The sequence below is a fragment of the Crinia signifera genome, chromosome 3 (genome assembly GCF_055691185.1).
Source record: "Crinia signifera chromosome 3, ASM5569118v1, whole genome shotgun sequence".
Classification (NCBI taxonomy): Eukaryota; Metazoa; Chordata; class Amphibia; order Anura; family Myobatrachidae; genus Crinia; species Crinia signifera.
In genome coordinates, this window is record NC_139219.1 from 295,895,399 (window position 1) to 295,922,683 (window position 27,285).

A 27,285-nucleotide genomic window follows, 5' to 3' on the forward strand; every position below is an offset into this window, starting at 1 on the left:
CTCTCTGCACATGTTACATCAGCCCCACCTGCAGTGCACATGGTTTTGTCCATTAGAGAGTGATTGTGCCTTTGCGAGTGGACCGGAAGAACCCCTTTGTCCTTGCTAATCCAAGTAGTTTAAATGTCGTTAATTGAAGATATGAGCCCCAAGTAGAGCAGAGCAGCAATTCTGTGCACTGGAATCCTTGTTCCTGTCTCGTGCTGACATAAGTGGAGCTGACATATTTAATCACTGCTGTAGACTTCCCCAGGTAATGGAATTTTGTCATTGGTGGTAACACCTTCCATGTACTGGTAAAATTAAAATAAACTTTATTAACTGCAAAAACTGGCCTTGCAGCGGTTCATAACTATGTCCCATAATCTTGGCTAACATAAAAATAACAGCAAGACTTGCAGCTGAGTAAAAAGCCCAGCAGATTCTGCCGAGAGAACTGAAAGACGACTTTTCCTAAACACAATTGAGCAGATGCAGAGTGGAACGTGAGCCAGTTTTTATAGCGTATCTTGTGTGAATGCTTTCTGAACATCGCTACATGGCCAGGGAGATTATACGAGGGAGGGGAGGTGCGCCCTGACGTATGCAAGGATCTGTCTGTACTAAAAAATTCTCATAGTTGCCTGGAGATGCAACCGTTACACAGACCAGTGGAGAAGTCTCTCCAGAACGGTTTAATCCGTCTTGGTTTCAGGAATATAAAACCCTAAATGCTGTACTTCAAATGTGTCCTCGTATATCTTGCCTCAATACACCATGCATAGGGAGATGACAGACGTGAGAGAGCTGACCGGTCCCGCGAAACTCCGTTAGTGATGAGTGTATTCTTTTTTTGGCAACAATGCGCCTTATTTGCATCGCTCAGTAAAAAAGACCTACAAGCAGGCTCTGCAGTTCGTGATATTCAGCATGCCTGTGTTCTGTGTGTGACCACGCCTGTAGCTGCATATGAATTGAAAAGTTAATGTCGTCTAGGAAAACACAGTAGCATAGCATTTCATATGCAGATACAGCGGCAGTAACACACAGAATACAGGCATGCTGCATATCATTTTAATCTGCATAAGATGCTTATGCATCCTTTGTGTTTTGTGAATAAGACTCATTTTAAAAAAGTCACCAGAAAAGATGCTCATTGCTAACAACTCATTTATTTATTTACAGTTACTTATATAGTGCAGCAGATTCCGTTGCGCTTTACAATTGATGACAACAATGAAAGAACAAACTGGGTAAAACAGACAGAGGTAGGAGGGCCCTGCTGCACGCTTGCCATCTATAGGGAAATAGGAGGGAAACACAAGGACAGGCACCAGTAATAGCATAGCAGTCCCACCAAGTTACAAGTCCAGAAGGGAAGCTATATAATACATAAGTGCATCAGAGGGTTATGTGAGCGGTACCTAAATTTGATAGGCTTGCCTGAATAGTGAGTTTTCAGGGAACGCTTGAAAGTTTGGAGGCTTGATGAGAGTCTTATTGTGCGTGGAAGAGCATTACATAGGGTGGGAGCAGCCCTATGAAAGTCCTGTAAAAGTGAATGGCAGCTAGTAATTCGTGCAGAAGAGAGACGCAGGTCTTGTGCATAGTGGAGAGGGCGAGTTGGGAGAAGTTTTGAGATAAGTGAGGAGATATAGGTTGGTGTGGTTTGGTTAATAGCTTTATATGTGAGTAGAAGTATTTTGTATTGAATACGGTAGAATATAGGCAACCAATGGAGGGATTGGCAGAGCGGATCAGCTGATGATGAACGTCTGGCGAGGAAGGTAAGCCTCCCTGCAGCATTCAAAATAGATTGCAGTGGCGAGAGTCTGTTTTTGGGAAGACCAACAAGGAGACTATTGCAATAATCAATGCGAGAGATAATGAGTGCATGTATTAGCGTTTTAGCAGTGTTGTGCGTAAGATAGGGTCGTATCTTGGATATGTTTTTAAGATGCATGTAACATGATTTTGAGAAAGACTAAATGTGGGGAATGAAGGACAGTTCGGAGTCAAGGGTGACCCCTAGGCAGCAAGCTTGAAGGGCAGAGTATATTGTTGCGTTGTCGACTCATGGCTTGGAGTGACTAGCAGGGCTGTTTAACATGCCAGGAGTCTACCTGTACGGGTGGCAACTTGCTCCGATGGCCTGTGACCTTTCCTCTATAGATAGAACACACACTGAAATACACTATACCCCACTTTTTACGCGGTTCCATACAATTCAAATATATTGCAACCAAGTGATACATGTCCGTGACTCCCTTTTGCAGTAGGACATGCAAAATGGAAATTCTGATACAGACGTGTCCATACACAATACCTCCCTCTGCTGAACCATCTAGTTCTGTGTTTGGTCTATTGTTTGCTTAAACACATACGTACTGAGTTTGCTGCGTTGCCATCTGTGCCTATATCTCGGCAGCCTGATGTAAATGGAACAGCTTGCTTTGCATACAACAGAAATAAACACTGAGAAACCGAAGCCCTGCGAGCCTTACCAATGAGAGTGTTCCTCTAGTGTTTTCACTGGCTCATTAACATTCCTGGTATCCCAGAACTTCACTTTGCAATCATCCCCGCAACTGGCCAAGTAGTACTGTTTGTTGGGATTAAAGTCAAGGTCTCGAACCAGCTGGCCGTGTGCACCGTCTATGCAGTAGATCTGCCTGGAAAAGAGTAAACAAATAATTGTGTGTAACCTGTACCCCCGCTAACAATGCACAAAGCAATTCTCTCTGAGTCATAGCTGGAACGGCCAACGAGGAAATAAGCCAGCCATAAACCATGAATAATGCATTTTTTTGGGTTTGGTTATCATTTCATTCATTGTTACATTTTCATTATTGATCTGTTTTAATATGAGAAGTGCGAATGCGAAGACAATTCCAACACAATGTTCAAATTTCATTCACCAAATTTGATACTAGTCATTCAGTAATTCAATGGAATAACGGTTTTATCCTTTTATAAACATAAAATATATAAGGCAGCAGACACAACACAGATGAGCGCAGGGACAGGGCCATGTATATATTATAACCAGCAAGGTGCGTCAGCAATACATGGCTATTTAAAGACCAGCCCCCAGATGACACAAACAACATGTGATCGAAACCTCACATTGGCCCTTATTCTAGTTGAATCGGAATGGAAGCATATTTTCGGACAGGAACCGAGTGTCCTTAGCCCTGCCTTCCGTACGGATCGCTCACACTGTCCGAATGCGGAGAGACGCCGACCGAACCGACCGCGAGTGGATTTTTAATGTAAACACCTCCTCCATCTGTGGGAACCTCCCCATCATTCGATGGTCACCGACCATCGAATGCTGGACCGAGTGGTCAGGCAGCACCGAGTGCTCCAGACCACTCGGGCATTTCTCCGTGCAAAAGCAGGGATATGGTTGGGCAACTGGCATCCGGCTAGGTCATATGTCCGCCCCCCACACGTTCATCACTGCCAGATTACCATACGTACGCCCAGCGTTTTCATGGGAGCGCCCATGAAACATGGGGCGTACGCATATGGTAATGAGCAAAATCAGCCCTTCATGCCCCTCTCCATCCCCTTCTTTGGATGGTTCTGCACAATTATTTTCTGCAACGGATCTCACGCCATGTTCGGACATGTGAGGCGTTCGCACATGCGCAGATACAGTACGCCTCTGCACATGCGCAAACACGTCCGTCCGCATTCGGAGCTATCCGACTCAATCAGAATAAGGGCCATTGTGAAGAACGAGATCTCCGGCAATCCTCAAAGAGCACAACAATAAATCAATACAGTAGTTCCTTATAATCCGTGAGGAATATAATACAGTGGGGCAAAAAAGTATTTGGACAGCCACAGATTGTGCAAGTTGACCCACTTAAAAAGATGGGTTTGCCAGCTCATCTTCGATCCAGGTCCTAGAGAGCCAATATAAAATCATTTCCAGATGGTACAGGTGCCCAGTAAACATACACCAGATGTTCCCAACTATATCTGACACCTGCTGGTGATGTCACCGTTCCCGAGGTTTTCCATTACAATATCTGGTGGCATTGCCCAGAACTGACTGACTATTGGATGTAAGTAAGGAGACTGCCCATGTTAATTACTGGTCTCTGCCTGCCAAATACTCCAGAATTCTGGCTGTTCAATTACATGGATATATCCATCTCTGAGTTCAAGAAATCATTAATTCAACACTTAATGAATGCTGTAAGAGCAACTATACACTGCTTCTGGAGATCCTCAACCCATCGCCCCGGTGGTTCCTAAGAATAGACCGTTACATGCTCATGGAGGACCTTACGTCCTCATCTAGGTTACACTCTTCTGTCTTTACCATTACCTGGTACCCATGGTTGGACTATAAAGAAAATTCTGAGTATGCGCCTTATGCCAATACATCTCTATCTGCGACATAACCCTAAAAAGACACTAACAGAATATTTCCTGTTCTTTTCTCTATCTCTTCTTTCAGGATTAATTCCTACTCTGTTCCTTATCTTCTTTTACCTTTTGTTATTATTTGTTTTTTTGTGTATTACCTATGCAACAAATTACGATGCCGTATATAATTCTGATGTTTATGTATTCGTTCAGTCAACATTCTTGCATGGGACTGTACAGTATGTGTATCCTGCTTTGATATCTCCGATATTTCTTGTAGTCCCTAGTGTATTATTTACGTCACACTGCATGTTTACTGTTTGCTTTAATAAAAACTGATTACATGAAAAAAAAAAAGGATGAGAGAGGTCTGTTATTTCCATAATAGGTACACTTCAACTGTGAGAGACAGAATGTGTGGAAAAAAACAGGAAATCACATTGTATGATGTTTAAACAATTTATTTGTATATTCTTGAGGAAAATAAATATTCAGACAATCAAAAAGTTAAACTCTATACTTTGTAATATAATCTTGGGGGCAATTACAGAGGTCAAATGTTTCCTGTAGTTCTTGACCAGGTTTGCACACATTGTAGCAAGTATTTTGGCCCACTCTTCAATGCAGATCTTCTCTAGATCTGTCATGTTTTGGGTCTGTTGCCGGGCAACATGGACTTTCAACTCCCTCCACAGATTTTCGATTGGGTTATGGTCTGGAGACTGGCTAGGCCACTCCAGGACCTTGAAATGCTTCTTATGTAGCCACTCCTTGGTTGCACGGGCGGTGTGTTTGGGTCATTGTCATGCTGGAAGACCCAGCCATGCTCTATCTTCAATGCTCTTACTGAGGGAAGGAGGTTTTTGGCCAAAATCTCAGGATACATGGCTCCATTCATCCTCTCCTTAATATGGATCAGTCGTCTGTCCCCTTTGCAGAAAATCAGCCCCAAAGCATGATTTTTCCACCCCCATGCTTCACAGTGGGTATGGTGTTTTTGGAATTCCGCTCATTATTCTTCTCCCTCCAAACACGGTGAGTGGAGGTTATACCAAAAAGTTATATTTTGCTCTCATCTGACCATATGACATTCTCCCAATCCTAGTCTGGATCATCATTTATCATCCAGAAGCAAACTTTAGAGGGGCCTGGACATGTGCTGGCTTAAGCAGGGGGACCTGTTGGGTGCTGAAGTATTTGAATCCATGACAACGTAGTGTGTTATTAATGGTAACCTTTGTGACTGTGGTCACAGCTCTCTTGAGGTCATCTCCAATAGAACATCATACCAGGTATTAAATAGCAAGAATGAATCTCCCACCACGTTTCCATCAGATGCTCCAACTGCTTAGTGTAGAACAGATTGTCCAAGTCAGTTGGAGAGGAAACCAGGTACAGTAAGTCTCCTGCCCCAATTGTTGTCCACTGCATAATAAACAAAGATCACTCCTGTCTTGTCCATCGGTGTTCATTTCAGGACTCCTGGGAATACTTATCTACTTTATAGTCTTTATTAGAATGTAGTGCATTTTAAGCTATGTGTATCATCTATATACATGTCTAGTGTCTGTGTCTCCGAAACACTGCCATCTGTTGGCAGTGAGTGAAACTACATCTCTTTCGCTCTCTCACCGAGGAAATCACAAGGTAGCAGCACTCACCAGGCTGTGGGAATGTATTCATGCCCCTGCAATTCATGTGAACAATTCTTGGAATTTATATGCAGCAACAATATATTCTCTGTAACGTGCTGCATTCGCTGCCTTACTAGCTTTCAAAGCATTTGCTTAGAGCGGGCTTACTAGTTTCATCATATGTGACTACAATCAGTGGAAATGTCTATCCTTGTGGGCTCACCAAGCTTTGGGCAATGTACTCAATCCCTTACCGATGCCCTCACCACAGGTTACTATACCAATTGTAGTCCACATGGGGAGTAATTCAAGAAAATGTTGGAAAAATATGTAACCCCCCCCAATTGCATCAGCCATTTGTGACGCAGTTGGGGGGGTACAAAAGTCAACCTTTTGTACCCGTCGACCGAATTAATCTGATCGGTAGTGCTAGAAACAGAAAAGGTCTTGTTCATACCAACAAAGCAATCGATTTATATAAAAGGAGAACTACTCCTCACCTCTAAAAGGGGTAAAGTACCGCCAGTGACCCCTAGAGGACACTCAAAGGACCAATATTACTCCTTTGTGTGTTATAAGATGTCATAACAGGAAGTGGAAGCCATTTTTGCAGGGACACTAATCTGTTTCAAACTTGTTGGATATGGAGAGAGGAAGCTGTGAAGACAGAGATTGGAGGTAGGAGCAGATAGGGACTGGGGGTGGGGTGCAAAGTTTGTGGGCTAAAAACGGTCACAGCTCAAAGTGAAAGTAAAAACAGTCACATCTTAAAAGTGAAAGTATATTTAAGAAGCCGTCATTGTGACAGGCTTTTAACTAGCGAAATATATTTAAAATGACTAAATCATAATACGGTCTTTGAAATACAGCTATTCCAGCTGTTCAGTTACAGGTACAGGTGAGGATTGCCCAAACAGGGAAGAGAAAAATTGAGCGCATGTAAAATTGAGTAGAAAGGAGGTAAGCCACAATATCTAGTGTAATGGATAGTTTAAATGAACACTGGAAAAATGATCGTAGGCAGAACAATAGCTACTGTGCTATAGGCAATATGGTTCCGTGTAGATGAAAATGACCGCCTGAGCGTTTAGCAAGCTGTGGTTCAACAAAGCACTGAGCTGCCATACATGCCCAACAAGAGTGACTGCAGCCTATTGTAATTTCCGTACTCAGCTTTTACCTTTTCTTCTCGAGAAACGAACTAAAAAAAATAATCTGTAATTGCCAATCCTGCAGCTTTCAGGAGCCTTCAGCGTTCGCAGAGCCCTCTCCGATCAGCTATGCTCTTTCCCAGGAACTACACTCTTTATCTCAGGAGGAGTGCAGTCACTTCCTGCTTCATCAGCCCCCATTAACTGTCATTAGAACAGAGGCTCTAGGGTAGTAGTACTCAATATGCGGTGCTCCGGCTGCTGTGGTGCTATACATTCCGGAATGCCCAGCCACAGGTTTATCAGGTCTTAATAGCAATACTGTGGCACGACATGATGCATACTTAATTACTTTCTCTTTCTCCTCTCTGGGTAAGTTAATGCTTATGCAATTCGCGGTACTTGTATCCTAGCACGGCGCCCACGATATTGAGTTGTATGGCATCGCATTGCATGCCATATGCCCGCATGCGATTCGATTTTAAATTGTATAAGCCTCTATATGATTTTTAAATGTATAAGCACCCTAATGGGTGCTTACAATGTTAAATGCACCCCCACGCCACCCCCACTATCAACGCCACCCCCACTATCAACGCCAACCCGAATACAATTTTAAATCGTATACCATTGTATAAGGCATACAATGCAATGGTATACAATTTAAAATTGTATAACATCGGCACCCATCGCATCGCATACCATCGTATGCCTTATGGTATGCGATGGGCGCCGTGCTAGGAAACAAGTACCCAATTCGCAATTCTCAAAAGTTTTGGAAGGTGAAAATGTTTTTAATTTAATGGACCCTTATAGGCCTTTAACCCCGTTGGCGGTATGGCCGGAACTTTCTCAGACTGAGCTGCGCTGCAGGAGCGGGCTCTCCAGAGAAATTTCCGGCCATGCCACTGTAAAGAAAGGGTGCGCCAGTGGTGCCTCCAGCGGTGAACTACTGGCGCATAACCATCCCCCTGTTGCTGATCTTCCCCCCCTCCCCCCGTTGACTATCCTCCCCATCATCTTTGTCCCCGTTGCCGCTCGGCCGTTCATGTGTTTGGGACGAACGGCTGAGTCACAGTACATCCAAGCACTCCTGAGACACCCAAGTGGCCGCAAACTTCTCCAAGCGGCTGCAAACAGCCGAAGCTGGCAATAGCTGCCCCTTCTGTGGTTAGTATTTCTGGGACAGGACAAACCTGCCCTGCTTGGTTTGTCCTTCACCAAGAAAACCCACCACTCAAGGGGTTAAGGGTCCACTTAAACAAGTCTGTTAATTGTGTTGTATTCAGAGCCATCGAGATGGGGGGGAAAGGGTACTTTTTACCCAGGCCTGATAGAGTAGGTCTAGGTCCCGCACCCATCTCCCCCACTGCAGAGACCTGGCAGTGGGAGTAGAGAGCACAGCCTCTCTCCCCACTTAGCACACAATGCTCTGTGTCGTGTGCTGAGGGGGGGGGTGGGGGGGTGGGAGGGGCACCTGCAGCAGCCACTGCGTCGGCACACAGCCATCACCCCCTGTAAAATGTTTTTTTATTCAGGTGTGCGGCCACGCCCCACCCATTGAGCAAGCCTCTTTTTTTTACTAGGGCCCGATGGCGCTTTCAGGTTGTATTCAGAAAGTCATAAGATTTCCAGAGACATATCACAATGCATTAAATAGCATGGACCCTAGCAAGAGGATCACGGAGGCCGCCATGGACATCGGGGGGGGGCAAGGTAAGTATGAAAAAAAGGGTTTTCGGAATATTTTGGTTTTCAGAATACACTCCATAGTGCGTATATAAAATGAAATTAAATTGTATTCATAAAAAGTTCCATGGTAAGGGTAGTGAAAGTTATGTACCAGAAGAGGCGGTATAACCACCGTAGGAATGACAGCGTAGTATTACAGTGTCTAAAGCTGGCCATACATCTACAGATTGATTGTCAGATCTCACTGGTTGTAACAAAAACCTGGTAATGGATGAGAGCAAATGACAGTTGACCAATTTCTTTGAAATGCTGGAAAGCTGGCAAAAACATTTCAGATATTACCAGGGTTTTGTTCCAACCAGCCAGATCTGACAATCAATCTGTAGATGTATAGCCAGCTTAACAATCACATGCACTAGGGAGCAGGGGCCATTGCCTCCCAGAGTTACGCCTCTGTGTGGACGTTACTGACGATACGCTGTCTGAAGAGGTGAGTTTTGAGGGAACACTTGAAGGTCCAGAGACTAGAGGAGAGTCTTATTATGTTAGGGTGGGCATTCCACAGAGTAAGTTCAGCTAGAAGGAAATCCTGCAATTGTCAGTGGGAGCAAGTAATGAGTGTGGATGAGAGATGTAGATCTGTTGCAAAGCAGAGAGGAAAGGTTGGGAGATATTTTGAGATAACCTAAGAGATGTACGTTGCTGTAGTTTGGTGAATAGCCTAATGTGTAACTAAATGTATTTTATATTGAATACAGTAGAATACAGGTACTGTAACCAACAGAGGGACTGTCAGAGCAGACCGATAGAAGAGGAATAGTTGGGGAACCAAAATTTGCCTCGCAGCTACATTCAAAATGGATAAAGCCTGTTTTTGGCATGAGCCGTCAGAAGCGAATTGCAATAACCGTACATAAAATGCATGGATTACAGTTTGTATAATAATTGACTTTCTTTTCCCTTTAAAATGAATCTGCAGCTGAAATCCTGAGTCCTGGCCTTCGATGAAGAATGCAAGTGTACACCAAAAAAGCTGGGTGACGCAAAGGTAGAAGAGACCAGGACTTGTTGGCGCAGTGGTAAGATTTCTCCTGCTGCCAGCCAGTGGGGCAGATGTATTATCGAGGCCATAACGATTGTCAAATAACGGGTCCCGCTTCTCCTGCATAACAAGGAGAAGCGGACACCTGTTACAGGCTGATGTATTAACACTCCCCTTGCTGATAAGGAGAGCGGTTATGTGCAGGGTCCACGGCTCTCCTTATCGGTGGTCCCAGCAGCGATGTGCATTTAAAAAAAAAACTTCTCTCCCCCCGACCAGCTCTCTGGGCATGCGCAGGATCTCGCTATTATCGCGAGATCTCCAGTGCAGCCCGGAGCCAGCAGCAGGGCTAGCGTTGTCCCTGCAGTGGGGATAGGCCAACGCTAGCCCTGGGCTGGCAAGGCGGGCAGGGCGATTTAACGCCTTGAAGGCCGTTAAAACATCGCCCCAGCCATTAATTCCTGGGGGGGGTTGCAGGGGACAGCCCCGCCAAGCGTTACTCGGCGGTCTGTCCCTAGTGCACGTTAGGTGCGCTGCTAATACATACAGATGGAGCCCTCCTCATCTAGCCCTTAAATAGGATTAAGTGAGTAATTGGATTACTATGCTAATCCCCCACTGAATTGTTCTATGTATTGTATTGCTGCTGAGAACAATAGGATAGCCATGGCGAGCCAAGACCTAAGGAAGATAGTTGAGAGGGGCTCCATCTGTATAAAAAATGTAATCCCCCCCCCCCCCAGTTAACTAGAATCAAGTGCAGATATACACTTAACGCTAGTTGATACATCTAGTATCATCTATATATGTCTAGTATCCATTTGTGTGTCTTCGAAACACTGCCATCTGTTGGCAGCAAGTGAAACTACATCTCTTTCTCTCTCACACATGCACAAACACAGAGGCACAATCACAAGGTAGCAGCCTAGCTTTCGAAGCATTTTCTTCGAGTGGGCTTACTAGTACAGTATAAGAGGTGCTAGAAAGTTCTCCCTATAACCTCACATTGTAGACAGACCCATTAACCTGCAATCAATGAATCTGCAACAGCCGATACAACTTTCATAGTAACAACCAGCCTACTGCGGCACATATAAAACAAAAGCTTCTTTATGTTTTACTATTTGATATAATTTAAAAATCGACATCATAAAATACATGTAAATACATTGAAGGAGATCATTTAGAAAGATAAATATTCTGCAGGTGCAGGGCTTCAGGTGAACGCAGGACATACAAATCTGAATATAAAATCTTCCCCCCACTGTTCAGGCAACAGCCGTTCTAGCAGAGATCTGTCGTCTCACTTTAGTGATAAATTACTGTGTGCAAAGGGGATAATCGGTGTCTTAAAAAAGCTTGCACAGACCTAGGTCGCTATAGCAACTGATGTGTATAACATCACTCCAGCGCTGATCAAAATCACAACCAGACTGAAAAAAAAAAAAGAACTCCCTTATTAACCAGACTTAGAGTGTTGTCTTATGGCTGCGTGCAAACAAAATCATCATTTACAGAGATTAAAGCATCTGTTAGGGCAAAGGCATGGACGAGACTAAAACTATTAGACAGAACTGGAGAAAGATCAAAGCAAAATGAGGCTGCAACCAAAAATCCCGATAACTAATCAAAGATATAGAATCTAGTTTGTAATCTCTTCAACTTCTTTAATGTATCACAAGAAAACTGCCATTATATAATGTGTGTGCGTCAGGTATTTTACTATACACTTTTACATTATCCTAAGTGGCCCTCGTTGTGTCTCTACGTTAATATATATGTTGTAAGCCTGATTGATACTAGTCAGTAGGAAGCCATCCATACAGCTTCCGGTGGTATGCTTAATTGTGTTGGTGCAATAACAGTTTTACCTTTTGCAGATGCATAACTCCTAATTTGTGTAGGCTGGGAAGAGGGTCAGAGTGCACCCATCCCTGACCCTAATCCCTGTCCCTCTATCCCAGTGTATAGATGCTGTACGTGTGTACACAGCAAGCATCTACTTACTGCTGCTCTGCTAAGCAGCCCTCCACAGGCGCATAACTAGGTATTTCTATGACTGATTGCACAACTATTGGGGATATCCTATTATCTCTGAAGCCGCTTGGGAAAATAAAATGTTTTTGGTTGGATGAATTGTCCTTTACTTTGTTTCTTACCACAGGTCGAGTCTACGCATGAAGAAATCAGCCAAGCGTACGATCAGGAAACCAAAAGTGTTGCCAAGAGTGAAGCATGGTGGAGGGTCAATGATGATTTTGGCAGCCAAATCATGGTATTCTGCTGGCCCCTTTATCACCATGAAGTTCAGTCACCGACAAATGCTATCTACAAATCTTGACCAACCAGAAACATCCTATGGTTCGGCATTGTTTCCGGCGGGCAGAGCCCCAGGGGGTGATCAGCCTTGGGCCCCCCTGTCTTGAAGGACCCCCTGGCATGAGCTGGTCTGCCCCCACTCAATTGCTGCTGTCAACTTTCCCCAGCCTCCCCCGCCAGCAGCAGCAGAGTAGAGGCTGAAGATTACAGAGTTGAATCATGTTGCCCGAGAGGAGGGATGAGGAAGGTACCACACTGTTGCATGCTGGACTGCACACCACTGCTGGCATGGAATCGCTTCCGCAGACCCCCCTCCTCTCTCTCCCACTGCAGAGCAGGTCACTCTCCTACGATGGATCCTGTTTATGGTTGTGTCCGATAAAGGCGCTGCTTCCATAACCGTTGTGGGTTCTTCCATCTCCTCATTCGTGTGGGGGCCTCTATCACTTTTCACCTGACAGCGGACTGAGACTCACCCTGCTGCATTCTGCCCCATTAGCACACCAGGAACCAACACTGCAGTACTCCTCTGTAATGAAAGGCTGCAATTTGCCTCACCAACCACACTTTGATACATCATACTGTATAATCTTTATCATGGCTGCATGTGCTCAGAGGTTGGGGGGAGGGAGGAGGAGCAATGCGGTGGTGAGGTTTGCTGGGTTTCTAGCAGGAGAGGGAGTGTCCACCTCTCTTGGGGGCCCTAGGCCTCCCGAGGTCTTAATCTGGTACCAAGATGATCATGCCCTGATTCATGCAGCTTGTTTCATCCAATCTTGGTTTTCTTAGCATGCAGATGAGGTGTTTCATCTTCCATCTAAGGTAACACAGCAATGAACTTTGGTGCCTTCTGTATACAATAGCATAGTTAAAAAAAAAATCAGACAGTGTACTCGGAAAATGGTACATAATATTTTGGTCACTTACATACTAGAGCAGGGCTGGGCAATTGCGGCCCTCCAGATGTTAAGGAACTACACATCCCAGGATGCTTTGCATTAGTTTTGCTATGTGGCCATGCTGAAACTGAAGCAAGGCATGCTGGGATGTGTAGTTCCTTAACATCTGGAGGGCCGCAATTGCCCAGGCCTGTACTAGAGTCATGTACGATCCTTAAGCAATGCAAATGCAGGAAGAGGTGCATGCCACCCTATGGCTGCATTTGTGACCGCAGTTTAGAGGAACATTGCGACCATCCGTCATGGTCACTGTCACAGCCCGGTTTACAGAAGAGCTAACTGGCCCCGCCCCTCCCGGCCAACGCTACTTCCTGTCAATCAGACAGAGGAATTCAATGTTCTGCGGTGCAACCGGAGGACGCATATGCGATCCAACATGAATTAGACCCTATACACAGTACTGTGTTAAAGTTTTATGCTGGTGTGGAATATAAAATGTATATATATAAAACATTCTTAAATAGTTACCTATTTTATACTTTGCCTCTCCCCCATGGGAGCAGTCCACCCAAATCTCCAACAGTGAAGTAGATGGGTACTTGACGCGTTTCATAGTTGCTCCTCTTGGCCCCCTGCCTACCTGTATTCTTCAACTTGGGCATATTTGGACCATAAAGTATGCAAATATGATCTATTGTGATAACATTATAAACGCTATGAACAGAATAAGCCAGAGGAAATAGGTACGGAACAGGGATGGGAGACAAATTACATCCTCCAGCACCTTGTGCTCAAATCTCTGTATCCGTAACGTGTAAAACATAATTTAAACAGCGGAGAGAAAGCTGTTTTTTTTTTTTTTTCATACGTAAACGGTTTTATTTCCTTTAGTCTTAAATGAAATAATGTTGCTTGAGGCGCAGGAGGATTACAGAAATCTAATCACAAAGCGAAAGCCAGATTTGACAGCAATCATTTTAAATTCAGACTCTGAGGTCCCCGGCTGACAAGTTTATGCCCTGATTACTTATGACGGGAACAGCGCTAATTTATTACCTCATGCTTCTTATGTCCCAGCCGCGGATAGCTGTGTCATTGGCCGTTGCAACCTGTGTACAGTTGTGATGAGGGCTCCAGCGTCCAGAGGTAAATTTCAGCTGTCCTTTGCCTTCCAATGCCACGGAACTCGAGAGCTGTCCATGAAACAAAAAAAAGCGTGTCACCATGTAAATGGGTTGGAATGAAAGAAAACAAAGTGAATAGTTCAATAATTAATTCCTAGAAAAATGATCAGCGCCACTCCATATTTTAAAGCGTTACTGAATAATTGATTTAAGTGCAGATTTATACTTTGAGTATTCCCTGAATTTACATAAAGGATAAAAGTGCACTAAAACCCATGATTCAGTTATTATAATTTTATACGTGCTGCCTGCTCAGTTTGCTTGCCATGTGCGCTTAGGGTCAATGCAGTGCCACTCGGGCCTTCCTTATGCCAGCTGGGACCCAGCTGTGAGGTCACATTAAATAGGGATAATTCAGGAAATGATGAAATGTACCGGTAACTGCATATCAGATCTTGAAATATATTTTACTATAAACAAAATAAAATCAACTTAAAAAACAAATCCCCAAAAATAAATTTAGAGCAAGTAGACTTTGATATACAGGTAACTCACCTGTAGTCGGAGAGAAAAAGTAAGGTATTCAAACCATGATTGGCTTCAACAAACTTTTGAACTACTGTTTATTGTGGGGCGGGGGGGGGGGGGGGGTTGAGAGAAAGAAAGAATATAGAGATATAAGGAAGGAAGTAAGAAAGAAAGAAGGCAGGGTAGCAGATTGCACAGTTACAAGGTAGAGCAGGCATGTCCAACGTTGGCCCTCCAGATGTTGTGAAACTACACATACCATGCTGGGATGTGTAGTTTCACAACATCTGGAGGGCCAACGTTGGACATGCCTGAGGTAGACCATAAGATTAGGTATTCTAGCATGAAAATTGAGAGCTCTATTTCTTACAAGGTGAACAGATTCTGCAGAGGTGAGAATTGGCAATAAATAAATTGTGTTCGTACCCGTGTTAGGTGAAAAAAACGTAAAAAAAAAAAATTGGGGGGGAGTTTTGATTTATTTTTCAATATAGTGCTCTTTTAGCTCTATACACTTGGCCGAAAGATATTCCAACTTTTTCGAGCCCTCAAAAAAATAAAGGATTTCTCGAACTCTGCTAAATAGGCTTCAGTTTTGGCGATGAACTCTTCGTTTTCTTTCCGCCCAGCCATTTTTTCATGTTTGGAAAAAGTCGCAGGGTCTACATCTGGAGAATACGGTGGATGAGTCAGCCATTTGTGGCCTAATTCCACTGACGTGAGACAAGTGTGCCAGCGCATTGTAGTGGTGGAACAGCACTTTGCCAAGTAGGGGTCTTCATTGCGTTGTCAAATCTGCCCAATAGTTCAGCATAACAATGCCCTGTAATCGTTCTTCCCTTTTCCAATGTTCTGACTGTTCCTTCATTGTTTGCGTTTAGTGGTGGATCCATGTTTCATCAACATTCACGTAATGGCGCAGAAACTCCTTCAGATTGCTCTTAAATAGGTCCAAACACTGATTTGAAGTTGTCATTCGATTTCACTTGTTCTCCGCTGTGAGCAAACGTGTCACCCATCTTGCCGATAGCTTTGTCCTGCCCAAGTGTTCATGTTGGATATTTTGCACACATTTAAATGAGATGCCTATGATCATAACAATCTCTGATCTTCACTCGACGGTCTCCCAATACGATATCACGGATTTGGTACTTGTGTATTTTGGCGGCGCCCACGATGAGGATCGCGTCCATCGTGTGTGAAAAATCGGGTCCATCGCGTCGCGTCGTGTGCATTAACATGGCACACGACGCGACCGACGCGATGGACCCGATTTCTCCATAGGCTTCAATGTTAAAATATTTTAACATTGAAATCGTGTCGGTCGCGTCGGTCTTGTGCCATTATAATGGCACAAGATAAGATGGACTTGATAAAGTCCATTTTACATGTAATAAAATGGGAAATGGGCCAATATGGCCCATTTTTCATTGTATATGTCCCCGTCATGTCCAAATATAACTGACCCCCCATTGTGAGCGGCACCCCAGTATTGACGTCAACCCGAAGCGTGGCGAGCGCAGCGAGCCCACGAGGGGCGGCGGTGCGCGTCCTCCGACCTTTTCATACCCCTACTATCCACGTCGGCGTGGAGTTGAGAATAGAATAGTGTGGCGAGCGCAGCGAGCCACCGAGCCCGAAGCGTGGCGAGCGCAGCGAGCCCCGCGAGGGGACGCGGATACCTTCACAGCTATACGCGTCCCCTCGCGGGCTTCACAGGTGTCCATGGCGACGCGGACACCTGTGAAGCCCGCGAAGGGACGCGTTTACCTGTGAAGGTATCCGCGTCCCCTCGCGGGGCTCGCTGCGCTCGCCACACTATTCTATTCTCAACTCCACGCCGACGTGGATAGTAGGGGTATGAAAAGGTCGTAGGACGCGTACCGCCGCCCCTCGCGGGCTCGCTGCGCTCGCCACGCTTCGGGTTGGCGTCAGTACTGGGGTGTCGCTAACAATGGGGGGCATTTTTATTTGGACATGACGGGACCATATACAATGAGAAATGGACCATATTGGCCCATTTCCCATTGTTTTCTATGTTAGATGGACTTTATCAACTACATTTGATCTTGTGCCATTATAATGGCACAAGTCCGACGCGACCGTCAGTATTTCAATGTTAAAAATATTTTAACATTGAAGCCTATGGAGAAATCGTGTCGGTCGCGTCGGTCGCGTCGTGTGCCTTAACTTTAAGGCACACGACGCGACGCGATGGACCCGATTTCTCCATCGGGTTCAATGTTAAAAATATTTTAACATTGAAGCCTATGGAGAAATCGCGTCCATCGCGTCGCGTCCTGTGCCTTAAAGTTAAGGCACACGATGCCCACGACGGGCGCCGCCAAAATACACAAGTACCACGGATTTTGTTGACCATTTCATCCATAGTCACCTCAATTGGGAGACCTGGATGCTCTTCATCGAGGACGGATGTATGACCATGCTTGAATTCATTGAACCAATATTTGATGGTTGTCATCGAAGGTGAAAAGTCCCCATAAGCTGTTTCCAACTGATCTTTGATTTCCTCACACCTCTTCCCATCCCAAAACAAGAATCTAATCACCGATCACTACTGCACTCCATAGTTAGAAAAAGCTCAAACTTGCTCACTTCCACCGGCTACCAAATCAAAAGAACACAATGAAATGATCTGAAATTCTGACAGTCGTTGTTTGACAGATGACACTAAACGATAATGTACAGGTTTGACGTCAGTGGCGCCATCTGTCTTCAAACACAGAAACTTATCAATCACCCCTTGTAGGTCTTCCGTAGATTCAACTAGGTGGTGTGGGACAGGATTTGCTTCTGTTTGCGCACATATTTTATGAATAGCAGTCAATAGGACTAGTTTTCTGTATTGCATTGCCCATAACTGATATCATTTGGTCGTGGACCACAAATCCAAGGCACCCCTGCAAGTGTTCCGAGATGCCTCACTGTGCCTAGGCACCCAGTTTGGGAACCACTGGGCTACACAGTATTGCCCTGCTGTCTTGATATAACTCACTTATCATGGGTAGTGAAACTTTGTCCTGAGTGTACAGAGGAGGTGTAAACATGTTGGTGTGCAGCATAAGGAGAACACAAGTACAATGGGGAAAATTTTCAATAGGGTATTTCTTTATTTTATCAAGCTGTAAATAACATTACACCCACTTCTGCATTTTCCCATTGACAATAAACAGGGGACTGCATAACTGATGGCAGTTTAGCTACTTGCAGAATGCGGTAAGGCCAGAGAGAGCACATTATTAAGGATGCATTCACACTGGCACAGACACTGATCATTTCTATTACATAGACACTGATAATTACTACTACACAGACACTGAGCATTTCTATTACACAGACACTGATCAGTACTGCTACACAGACACTGATCTACTATGTGGACATTGATACTTTGCATAAACAATACACCAAACCAATGCAGGGCAGAATCAGCTCTCACTGGTATGTCATAACTGATTTTAGCACGCTCTGGGGTGGATGTACAGTTACTGTATGTGCCAAAATGATGTATTTGCAGGCCTTCTCTATAGATAATAAGCAGGTTTTGGCATTCACATAGTAGACAGAGCTTTGTTACAGTCTGTGCAGAGAACTCTCTCTCTGGTGTTGCAAGATGCATCATAATGTTTCATGAATTACTATTTTTGCAACATCATTAAGTACAGTAATAAATTGTCATTACCCTGTACCCAATAAATGTTGCAATCTATTCAATATCCACATACGGTAGCAAACAATTCAGTAGAAACCAATAAGAACACTAATGAAATGTGTCTAGCTAGGCACACACCTAGATATACAATATCTGCAGATCAATCTGCTGTAGCTATATCACTAGACGTATCTGCATCCATCTGCTGTACCATATCACTAGACGTATCTGCATCCATCTGCTGTAGCTATATCACTAGACGTATCTGCATCCATCTGCTGTAGCTATATCACAAGATGTATCTGCATCCATCTGCTGTAGCTATATCACAAGATATATCTGCATCAATCTGCTGTAGCTATATCACTAGACGTATCTGCATCAATCTGCTGTAGCTATATCACTAGACGTATCTGCATCCATCTGCTGTAGCTATATCACTAGACGTATCTGCATCCATCTGCTGTAGCTATATCACAAGATGTATCTGCATCCATCTGCTGTAGCTATATCACAAGATATATCTGCATCAATCTGCTGTAGCTATATCACTAGGCGTATCTGCATCCATCTGCTGTAGCTATATCACAAGATGTATCTGCATCAATCTGCTGTAGCTATATCACTAGACGTATCTGCATCAATCTGCTGTAGCTATATCACAAGATGTATTTGCATCAATCTGCTGTAGCTACAGTATATCACAAGATGTATCTGCATCAATCTGCTGTAGCTATATCACAAGATGTATCTGCATCAATCTGCTGTAGCTATATCACAAGATGTATCTGCATCAATCTGCTGTAGCTATATTACAAGATGTATCTGCATCAATCTGCTGTAGCTATATCACAAGATGTATCTGCATCAATCTGCTGTAGCTATATCACAAGATGTATCTGCATCAATCTGCTGTAGCTATATCACAAGATGTATCTGGATCAATCTGCTGTAGCTATATAACAAGATGTATCTACATCAATCTGCTGTAGCTATATCACAAGATGTATCTGCATCAATCTGCTGTAGCTATATCACTAGGCGTATATCTGCATCCATCTGCTGTAGCTATATCACAAGATGTATCTGCATCAATCTGCTGTAGCTATATCACTAGGCGTATCTGCATCAATCTGCTGTAGTTAGATCACTAGATGTATCTGCATCAATCTGCTGTAGTTATATCACTAGATGTATCTGCATTAATCTGCTGTAGCTATATCACTAGAAGTATCTGCATCAATCTGCTGTAGCTATATCACTAGACGTATCTGCATCAATCTGCTGTAGCTATATCACAAGATGTATCTGCATCAATCTGCTGTAGCTACAGTATATCACAAGATGTATCTGCATCAATCTGCTGTAGCTATATAACAAGATGTATCTGCATCAATCTGCTGTAGCTATATCACAAGATGTATCTGCATCAATCTGCTGTAGCTATATCACTAGAAGTATCTGCATCAATCTGCTGTAGCTATATCACTAGACATATCTGCATCAATCTACTGCAGCTATATCACAAGATGTATCTGCATCAATCTGCTGTAGCTATATCACTAGACGTATCTGCATCAACTCCTGCAGCTATATCACTAGATGTATCTGCATCAATCTACTGTAGCTATATCACTAGATGTATCTGCATCCATCTGCTGTAGCTATATCACAAGATGTATCTGCATCAATCTGCTGTAGCTATATCACTAGGCGTATCTGCATCAATCTGCTGTAGTTAGATCACTAGATGTATCTGCATCAATCTGCTGTAGCTATATCACTAGACGTATCTGCATCAATCTGCTGTAGCTATATCACTAGACGTATCTGCATCAACTCCTGCAGCTATATCACTAGATGTATCTGCATCAATCTACTGTAGCTATATCACTAGATGTATCTGCATCCATCTGCTGTAGCTATATCACAAGATGTATCTGCATCAATCTGCTGTAGCTATATCACTAGGCGTATCTGCATCAATCTGCTGTAGTTAGATCACTAGATGTATCTGCATCAATCTGCTGTAGCTATATCACTAGACGTATCTGCATCAATCTGCTGTAGCTATATCACTAGGCGTATCTGCATCCATCTGCTGTAGCTATATCACTAGATGTATCTGCATCAATCTGCTGTAGCTATATCACAAGACGAATCTGCATCAATCTGCTGTAGCTATATCACTAGGCGTATCTGCATCCATCTGCTGTAGCTATATCACAAGATGTATCTGCATCAATCTACTTTAGCTATATCACTAGATGTATCTGCATCCATCTGCTGTAGCTATATCACTAGACCAGGCATGTCCAAAGTCAGGCCCGGGGGCCAAATGCGGCCCATGCTGTAATTTCAAGCGGCCCGTAGCCTCCAGCTGGAAGCAGGCAGAGCATTGGATGTGGGAAGCACAGCACAGGACACTAAAGGTGGGGCCCCGGCGAGCGCACCTTTACCTGGCTGTCTGCTGCAGTGAGGACATGCCGGCCACCACAGTCAGATGTGTTTGGCATCCTACCCCTGCTGCTGCAATCGTATATCACCCTACTCCACAATCACAGTGGCAGCAGTGTTTGGGGAAGGGGGGCAGCAAGGGGGAAGCTTGCTCCCGTAATATGCAGAGCGGAGGAGGGCAGCAGCAGGAGCCCAAGCATCTCCTGTCCTTTCAGTGCCTGCTTTGCCTCTCCTTCCTCTGGCTCACACAAGGGGCTGGGAAACATGGAGAGAAGGAAGGGGCAGAGTGGGGGACATACAGTGAAGGAGGGTGAGGCTGGAGGACATATAGTGAATGGGGGCAGAGTTGGGTACATAGTGAATGGGGGTCATACAGTGAATGGGAGTCATACAGTGAAGGAGGATCAGGCTTGGGGACATACAATGAATGGAGGCACTGATGGACATTAAGAGAAGGGGGGCAGGCTGGGGGACATACAGTGAAGGGGCAGGCTAGGGGACATAGACTGAATGGGGGCAGAGTGGGGGACCATTCTGATGTGATAAATGATTCAAAGAATGTCAGGCTGAATGGTCAGCCCCCACACATCTACACTTCACCAAATCTGGCCCTCGTCGCAAAAAGTTTGGACACCCCTGCACTAGATGTATATGCATACATGCTGCTGCAGCTCTATCACTAGGCATATCTGCATACCTGCTGCCTGATTAGTCCTGACTGACATCACAGTTGCGCTCTGAATCACCACCAGCTTGTACAGAAAGTGTAGGGGGATGTGTGTGTATTTAGCTTGTACACGCACCACGAAGTACTGATATATCTTTAGCTATATTGTCCATTGGCTGTTACACAGATATATCACTGGTACACACTGGCCGACGGACCAGGGATACTGTATATATATATTGTATATAGGGTGTACAATTAAATGTCCGATATAATGGGCAGTGTGTATGCACCTTTAGTTTATTACTAGTTAATTGACAGACTGTGGTATCCAAACCTCAAGAACTCCTAATATGTTTTTTGGATTTCTTTCATAGATGAGTTCAACCAGAAAACATGATCTTTTTAGGGTATTTGACGACTGGAATTAAAAACCCATTTATTAGAGAACGGATAGAAAACATTCTAATAGTGTGTACAGACGGTAAGATCTGGCTTCCGATGTTCCCGATATAGGGAACATCGGAAGCCAAATCACATGCTTTTTTTAGGGCTTGCGAGCCCGATGCGCTGCTGATGCGCGCTCCTGTGTGAGCGCAAATCGGCAGCCAGATAGAGAGGGCAGGCAAGACTATATAGTGCAGATCTGCACTATATAGTGTAAATTGTGCCCCTCTAGCATGCCGTGAGATGCGAGTCCCGATGCGATCTGATCGCATCGGGACTCGCATCTCACGGCAGGATCTGCTGTGTGGACACACCTTAATACGTAATGGCACAGAGGCAGAACTACCATTGGTGCACTGGGTGCAGTGCATCGGGGCCTCTGTGGACTAGGGGGCCCACTGCTGCCCCTTTCACACTGTGCCTCCCCTGCCTCTCCCTCTCACCCACTGCCATGTTGCATATTGTGAACTTGGGTTAGGATGGAGGTTGGGGAGCTCGCATTATATTTTTGCACCTGTCCTCACCATTCACAAGTTCCGCCACTGTACCAGCAGCTTCTATTATATACACTGACTGCACTGAAAATAAACTCTACCTTCACAGTCAAACATATATTTTCATTTTAAAAGAAGCAGACAGTCCATCAGTTTACTGTGTATCTATGGGGTAGGGGTGAAGGGGATTGTCCCAGCACTTTGATAAAAAAAAAAAAAGCAAAACATCGGTTTTGCTGTGCCATCGATGGAGGAAAACCATTTGGTTCTCCACTATCGATGGCAAAAGTAATTGACATCGGGCATAAACCATTGATGATTTGGAATTATCGATGATCGACGGCCATCCCTACTCTCCCTCTCCACAGACTTGTCAATTGCAGCAAGTCAACTACAGCAACTGTACTGTTTATTTAGTCAGGTTGAAATACAGGGGAGTTTTTAAACTTTCTAAGCAAAAACTTTTTTTAAGCTTGATTCCATCCCTGCAAAGTAGGGAAAAAGAAAGCAGAGGGCATTTTTATAAAAGTTTTAAACAAAGCAAAATTGTATTTTAAATTGTAAATAAATTGTAGATTGAGAACTGGGAATTGCATATATTCATGTATTACTGTACTTGAGTCTGGAAACCCAGCCAGCAGGGCTCATTAAACTGCAGTCTCCGTATATGCTATTATACGGTATCACTCTGATTGTAGAGGGCTGCAGAATATACTGGTGCATAATAATGCTTATATCTGCAAAGTAGGTGGAGGGTTAAAGAAAAACCCTCCCCAAAAAATAGACGGCAGGACTTGAGAAAAGCACAAGGCACACTGAGTCATGGACACAAATCCCATCCGGCAGGTAACCCACTGGTCCTGTTTGGGCTATTGTGTCTTTCCCATTAACCGGTTTTCAGCTGGATTTAATGGTGTGCTGAATGAAAATACATCCAATGAAATAGAAAATAAAATAAAGAAAAAATATATAAAATATACCAACATCTATTTATGCCATGCATTTCACATTAATTCTGGGGGCAGGCTTCTGCCCACGTGAAACACTGTCATGGTAGGACGGGTTGGCCATGGCACAGCAGACGTCCTTTTCAGTGCGTTATGGTTAGAGGATCCGGAAACACAGTTCTGCTTGCCAGGATGCTGAATGCAACAATGCACAGGGTGTAATAATAACCAGGATGCTGATGCAACAATGCACAGGGTATAATAATAACCAGGATGCTGATGCAACAATGCACAGGGTGTAATAATAACCAGGATGCTGATGCAAAAATGCACAGGGTGTAATAATAACCAGAATGCTGAATGCAACAATGCACAGGGTGTAATAATAACCAGGATGCTAAATGCAACAATGCACAGGGTGTAATAATAACCAGGATGCTGAATGCAACTATGCACAGGGTGTAATAATAACCAGGATGCTGAATGCAACTATGCACAGGGTGTAATAATAACCAGAATGCTGATGCAACAATGCACAGGGTGTAATAATAACCAGAATGCTGATGCAACAATGCACAGGGTGTAATAATAACCAGGATGCTGAGTGCAACAATGCACAGGGTGTAATAATAAGTAACAAGGTGTAAGGAACTAATTCCCACTTAGCTTTAGCAAGACTGGCAACCTTCAGAAAAGCAAAGTGACAGGCTTCAGGCAAGGGGCCGGTTAGACTGTAGGTTTCAGCAAGGTAACAGGACCAATGCAGGGAATGTCATAAACAGGCAAGAAAAGCAGATAACTCGCGCCTGAGGTAAAGAGCAGCTGTGGCCTGTTCACTAGAGCTCCGGAGCCGCCCCAGATGCCCACTGCGACAGAGCAGCATCACGGGCAGCAGCAGCACCACAACCCCTAACACAGTGGATACATCCGGCTGTTACCCGGCGGCAGAGCAGGATACGTACAGTCCGGTACGGCTTTTAACCGCCCGGCGTTTTGTCGTCGGGGCTGAGCAGGATAGTGTGAAATAGCCCTTTGGGTAATGCTTTCACAAGAATAAACCGTTCTTGAGCAATCTAAATTGTCCTTCCTTCCAAACGATGCACGGCCTATACCCACATCCGGACTCTTCCCCCTTGACCGTACACTGCCAGCCAGAACCTTTCCTCCGTATGATACACTCTGCAGTCTATCATTAATAATACAGAGCAGCATTGCAACCTGCCATTATGAAGAAGGATTGCTATGCCTCATCAAGTAAATTGACATAATGTGACATTAGTTTAAATGGATTTAGCTTGCAGTGCATTCATTGTGCCTTAATTAAATGCAGCTTGCTCTGACACTGCCCACCCGCTTCATTACCAGACGTCTGGGTTGTAAATGTGTCCAGGAGGAGATGGGTTAGCGGATGGGAACATAACACAAGACACAGCGTAGAACACATCGGATTTCAGAGCCGTGATATAACATGTATGTAATTTGTGTCAGCTATTTGTCTGACAGGGATCCCATCAGTCATTATCTAACACCCAGCCTGAATTTTTTTCCTCTTACGTTTTTTTGGGGGGGGGTTAGCATCAAGCCTGGTATATCTAAAGCAAAACAGAAAATGATTCTCAGTTGGTATATAGTCATTGCATTGTGCAAGTAAGTAATAACAGCAATATCACCAGTATTTGATGTGTGAGATATTGCTTTTTTTTCTCCCACAAACCAGAAACTCCAAGAAAATAAATGCAATACACATCGTGAGTTTACCAGTCTTAAATAATTATCCCAGAAATTCATGAAATAAATGACTGGTTCCCAGAGTATAAGTGGGCTGCATTCTCGTTTATATTGGTTCAAAACTCAAAATGTCTGCTAGTTACCGGTAACATCACTACAACAGCCTGCCCCGTACAATGAATGGCATTTCAAGGTAATTTACCGTCGTAATCCTGTATCTCTGGGGTAGATGAATGAAGCTGTAATAAGGAAGAAGTGCCTGGTACTTTATCACCAGCCAATCAGCTCCTGGCTGTCCCTTTTTAAACCAAGCCTGTAACTTAACAGTCAGGAGCTGATTGGCCGGTGATAAAGTACCAGGCACGTTATCACTTCTCCTCCCTTATAACTGCTTCATACATCTACCGCTCTATTCATAAAAAAATAACACAGTACACTATTGTAAGGGACAAAATGGCTGCCTATTTGCTAGTAAATCCAAGTAAGTCCTTTGCTAGTAAGTCCTTATAGAATTTTTTTTTACTGCTATGAATTTTAAATTAGAACACAAAGTGTACTGTGGAAAGGAAAGAAGTACTATTTAAGGAGAACAAGAATGTAATAAATGGTAATATCATCACATTAATTGGTGTGTTTTCATGAATAGATCTTAAACATCTTTATTAGGGTACCAGAGTTGATCTCTCATCATAGATACCAACTTTATGACTAACATAGTAATTCCCATTGCTCCCTTATATCTATGCCTGTATTCATACCAAGCCCTTACTATGTTGAACCATTTTAATTTTCCTGTGTTTGAAAACTTAAAGATACAAACAAAAAAACATATAAAAGGGGGTATCCAAATAAATACGAAAAATTTTCAGCTGATAAAAACGGCTGAATTTTGACCGATGATCATTTTCGGATATCCAATTATAGCCTGACTGTATTGGCTGAAGAATGTATTGTTTTGGGGTAATAACACTTGGTATACGGGATAAATATCCAGACTCATGTGTTATCGTGAAAAAAAAAACGAGGCAGTTATCGCAGATTATGCTTTGCATGCCTCAGGCACGCAAAGCATAATCTCCGATAACTGCCAGAATCGGAGGGCTAATTGGATAACCCCTAGAGTAATATACTGTATCACATGTTCATGCTGTAAACTTTCACAAATATAGGGCTAAAATAAAAATGTTTATTGTGTTCTTTAAGGATTACATTTATCACGACAGTAACGTGGAAAAATATTAACCATGATAATTATATAGATGCAGTTGATATAAAATGTGAAACCGTAATTCAAATGTAAATGTTGATCCAGCTACCTCTGAGTTGCTTAAACACTTCCAAACAGATTTCTAAATGTCTTGTCCTTGGGTTGTTAACTCGTGTCCAATTCACTGGATGCTGTCATTACATTTTTTTTTTTTTAGACAAACAAACTCATTTATTTTAGGAAACCTACAAGCTTACATTTGGCTTCGTGCTGTTTTGGATTGAAAACGTTCCCCAAGGTCATTTCAAAGGTTGGATGTGGATGTTTGAAAATCCTCTGACTTTGTATATATATTATTCACTTCTGCAAGTCCTAGCCAACTCAAAGTCTAACCAGCTATCCTCCATCTATTGGAAGCTCTCACCCGCCCCTCTTCCTAAAAACCTTAATTAAAGAGAACAAATTTAGCGATGTCCAAATGATGTACAAAAAAAAAGCCAACTGTAAAATGTAAGCTATCCATTAAAGGAGATGTAAATCTAGCATTTTGTCATTGTATATTGAGTGCTTCTTTCTAAAACCTTACAACCACGGGGGTACACCTGCTGTCGCCATCTTCTAGAACATCCAAAACCTGCATTGCAAAAGCAAACCCCTAGAGCATGGCTTGGGCGCCATAACAGACCATGTGTTAATAATATTCATACTTCTGCTCAAATGACATAATCAAATAGACTTAAGTATTAATTAAGTCACCTGTGGTTGAGCACAAATATCCTTAAAACCTGGAATGTTGGAGTACCTAGAAGACCATATTTGGTCAGCCACTGCACTAGAGTAAAGCTTCAATAAACATGGTGTCAGCTAGGAATAAACATTTCATAATAGGGCTGCTTACCTTCTCCCTGTTCCAT

At 43.6% G+C, this 27,285-nt stretch overlaps 1 protein-coding gene across 2 annotated transcripts in view; it reads right to left on the reverse strand.

Moving 5' to 3' along the window:
* The window catches only part of EIPR1 (EARP complex and GARP complex interacting protein 1), a 248,516-nt gene that overhangs the window by 9,130 nt on the left and 212,101 nt on the right, over positions 1–27,285 (reverse strand). For both annotated transcript variants that reach the window (XM_083178485.1, XM_083178487.1), the window contains 2 exons: positions 14,156–14,292; positions 2,484–2,651 (listed from right to left, as the gene is read on the reverse strand). In XM_083178485.1, the coding sequence (XP_083034611.1) occupies positions 2,484–2,651; positions 14,156–14,292 (305 nt within the window). The remainder of the gene's footprint in view (positions 1–2,483; positions 2,652–14,155; positions 14,293–27,285) is intronic.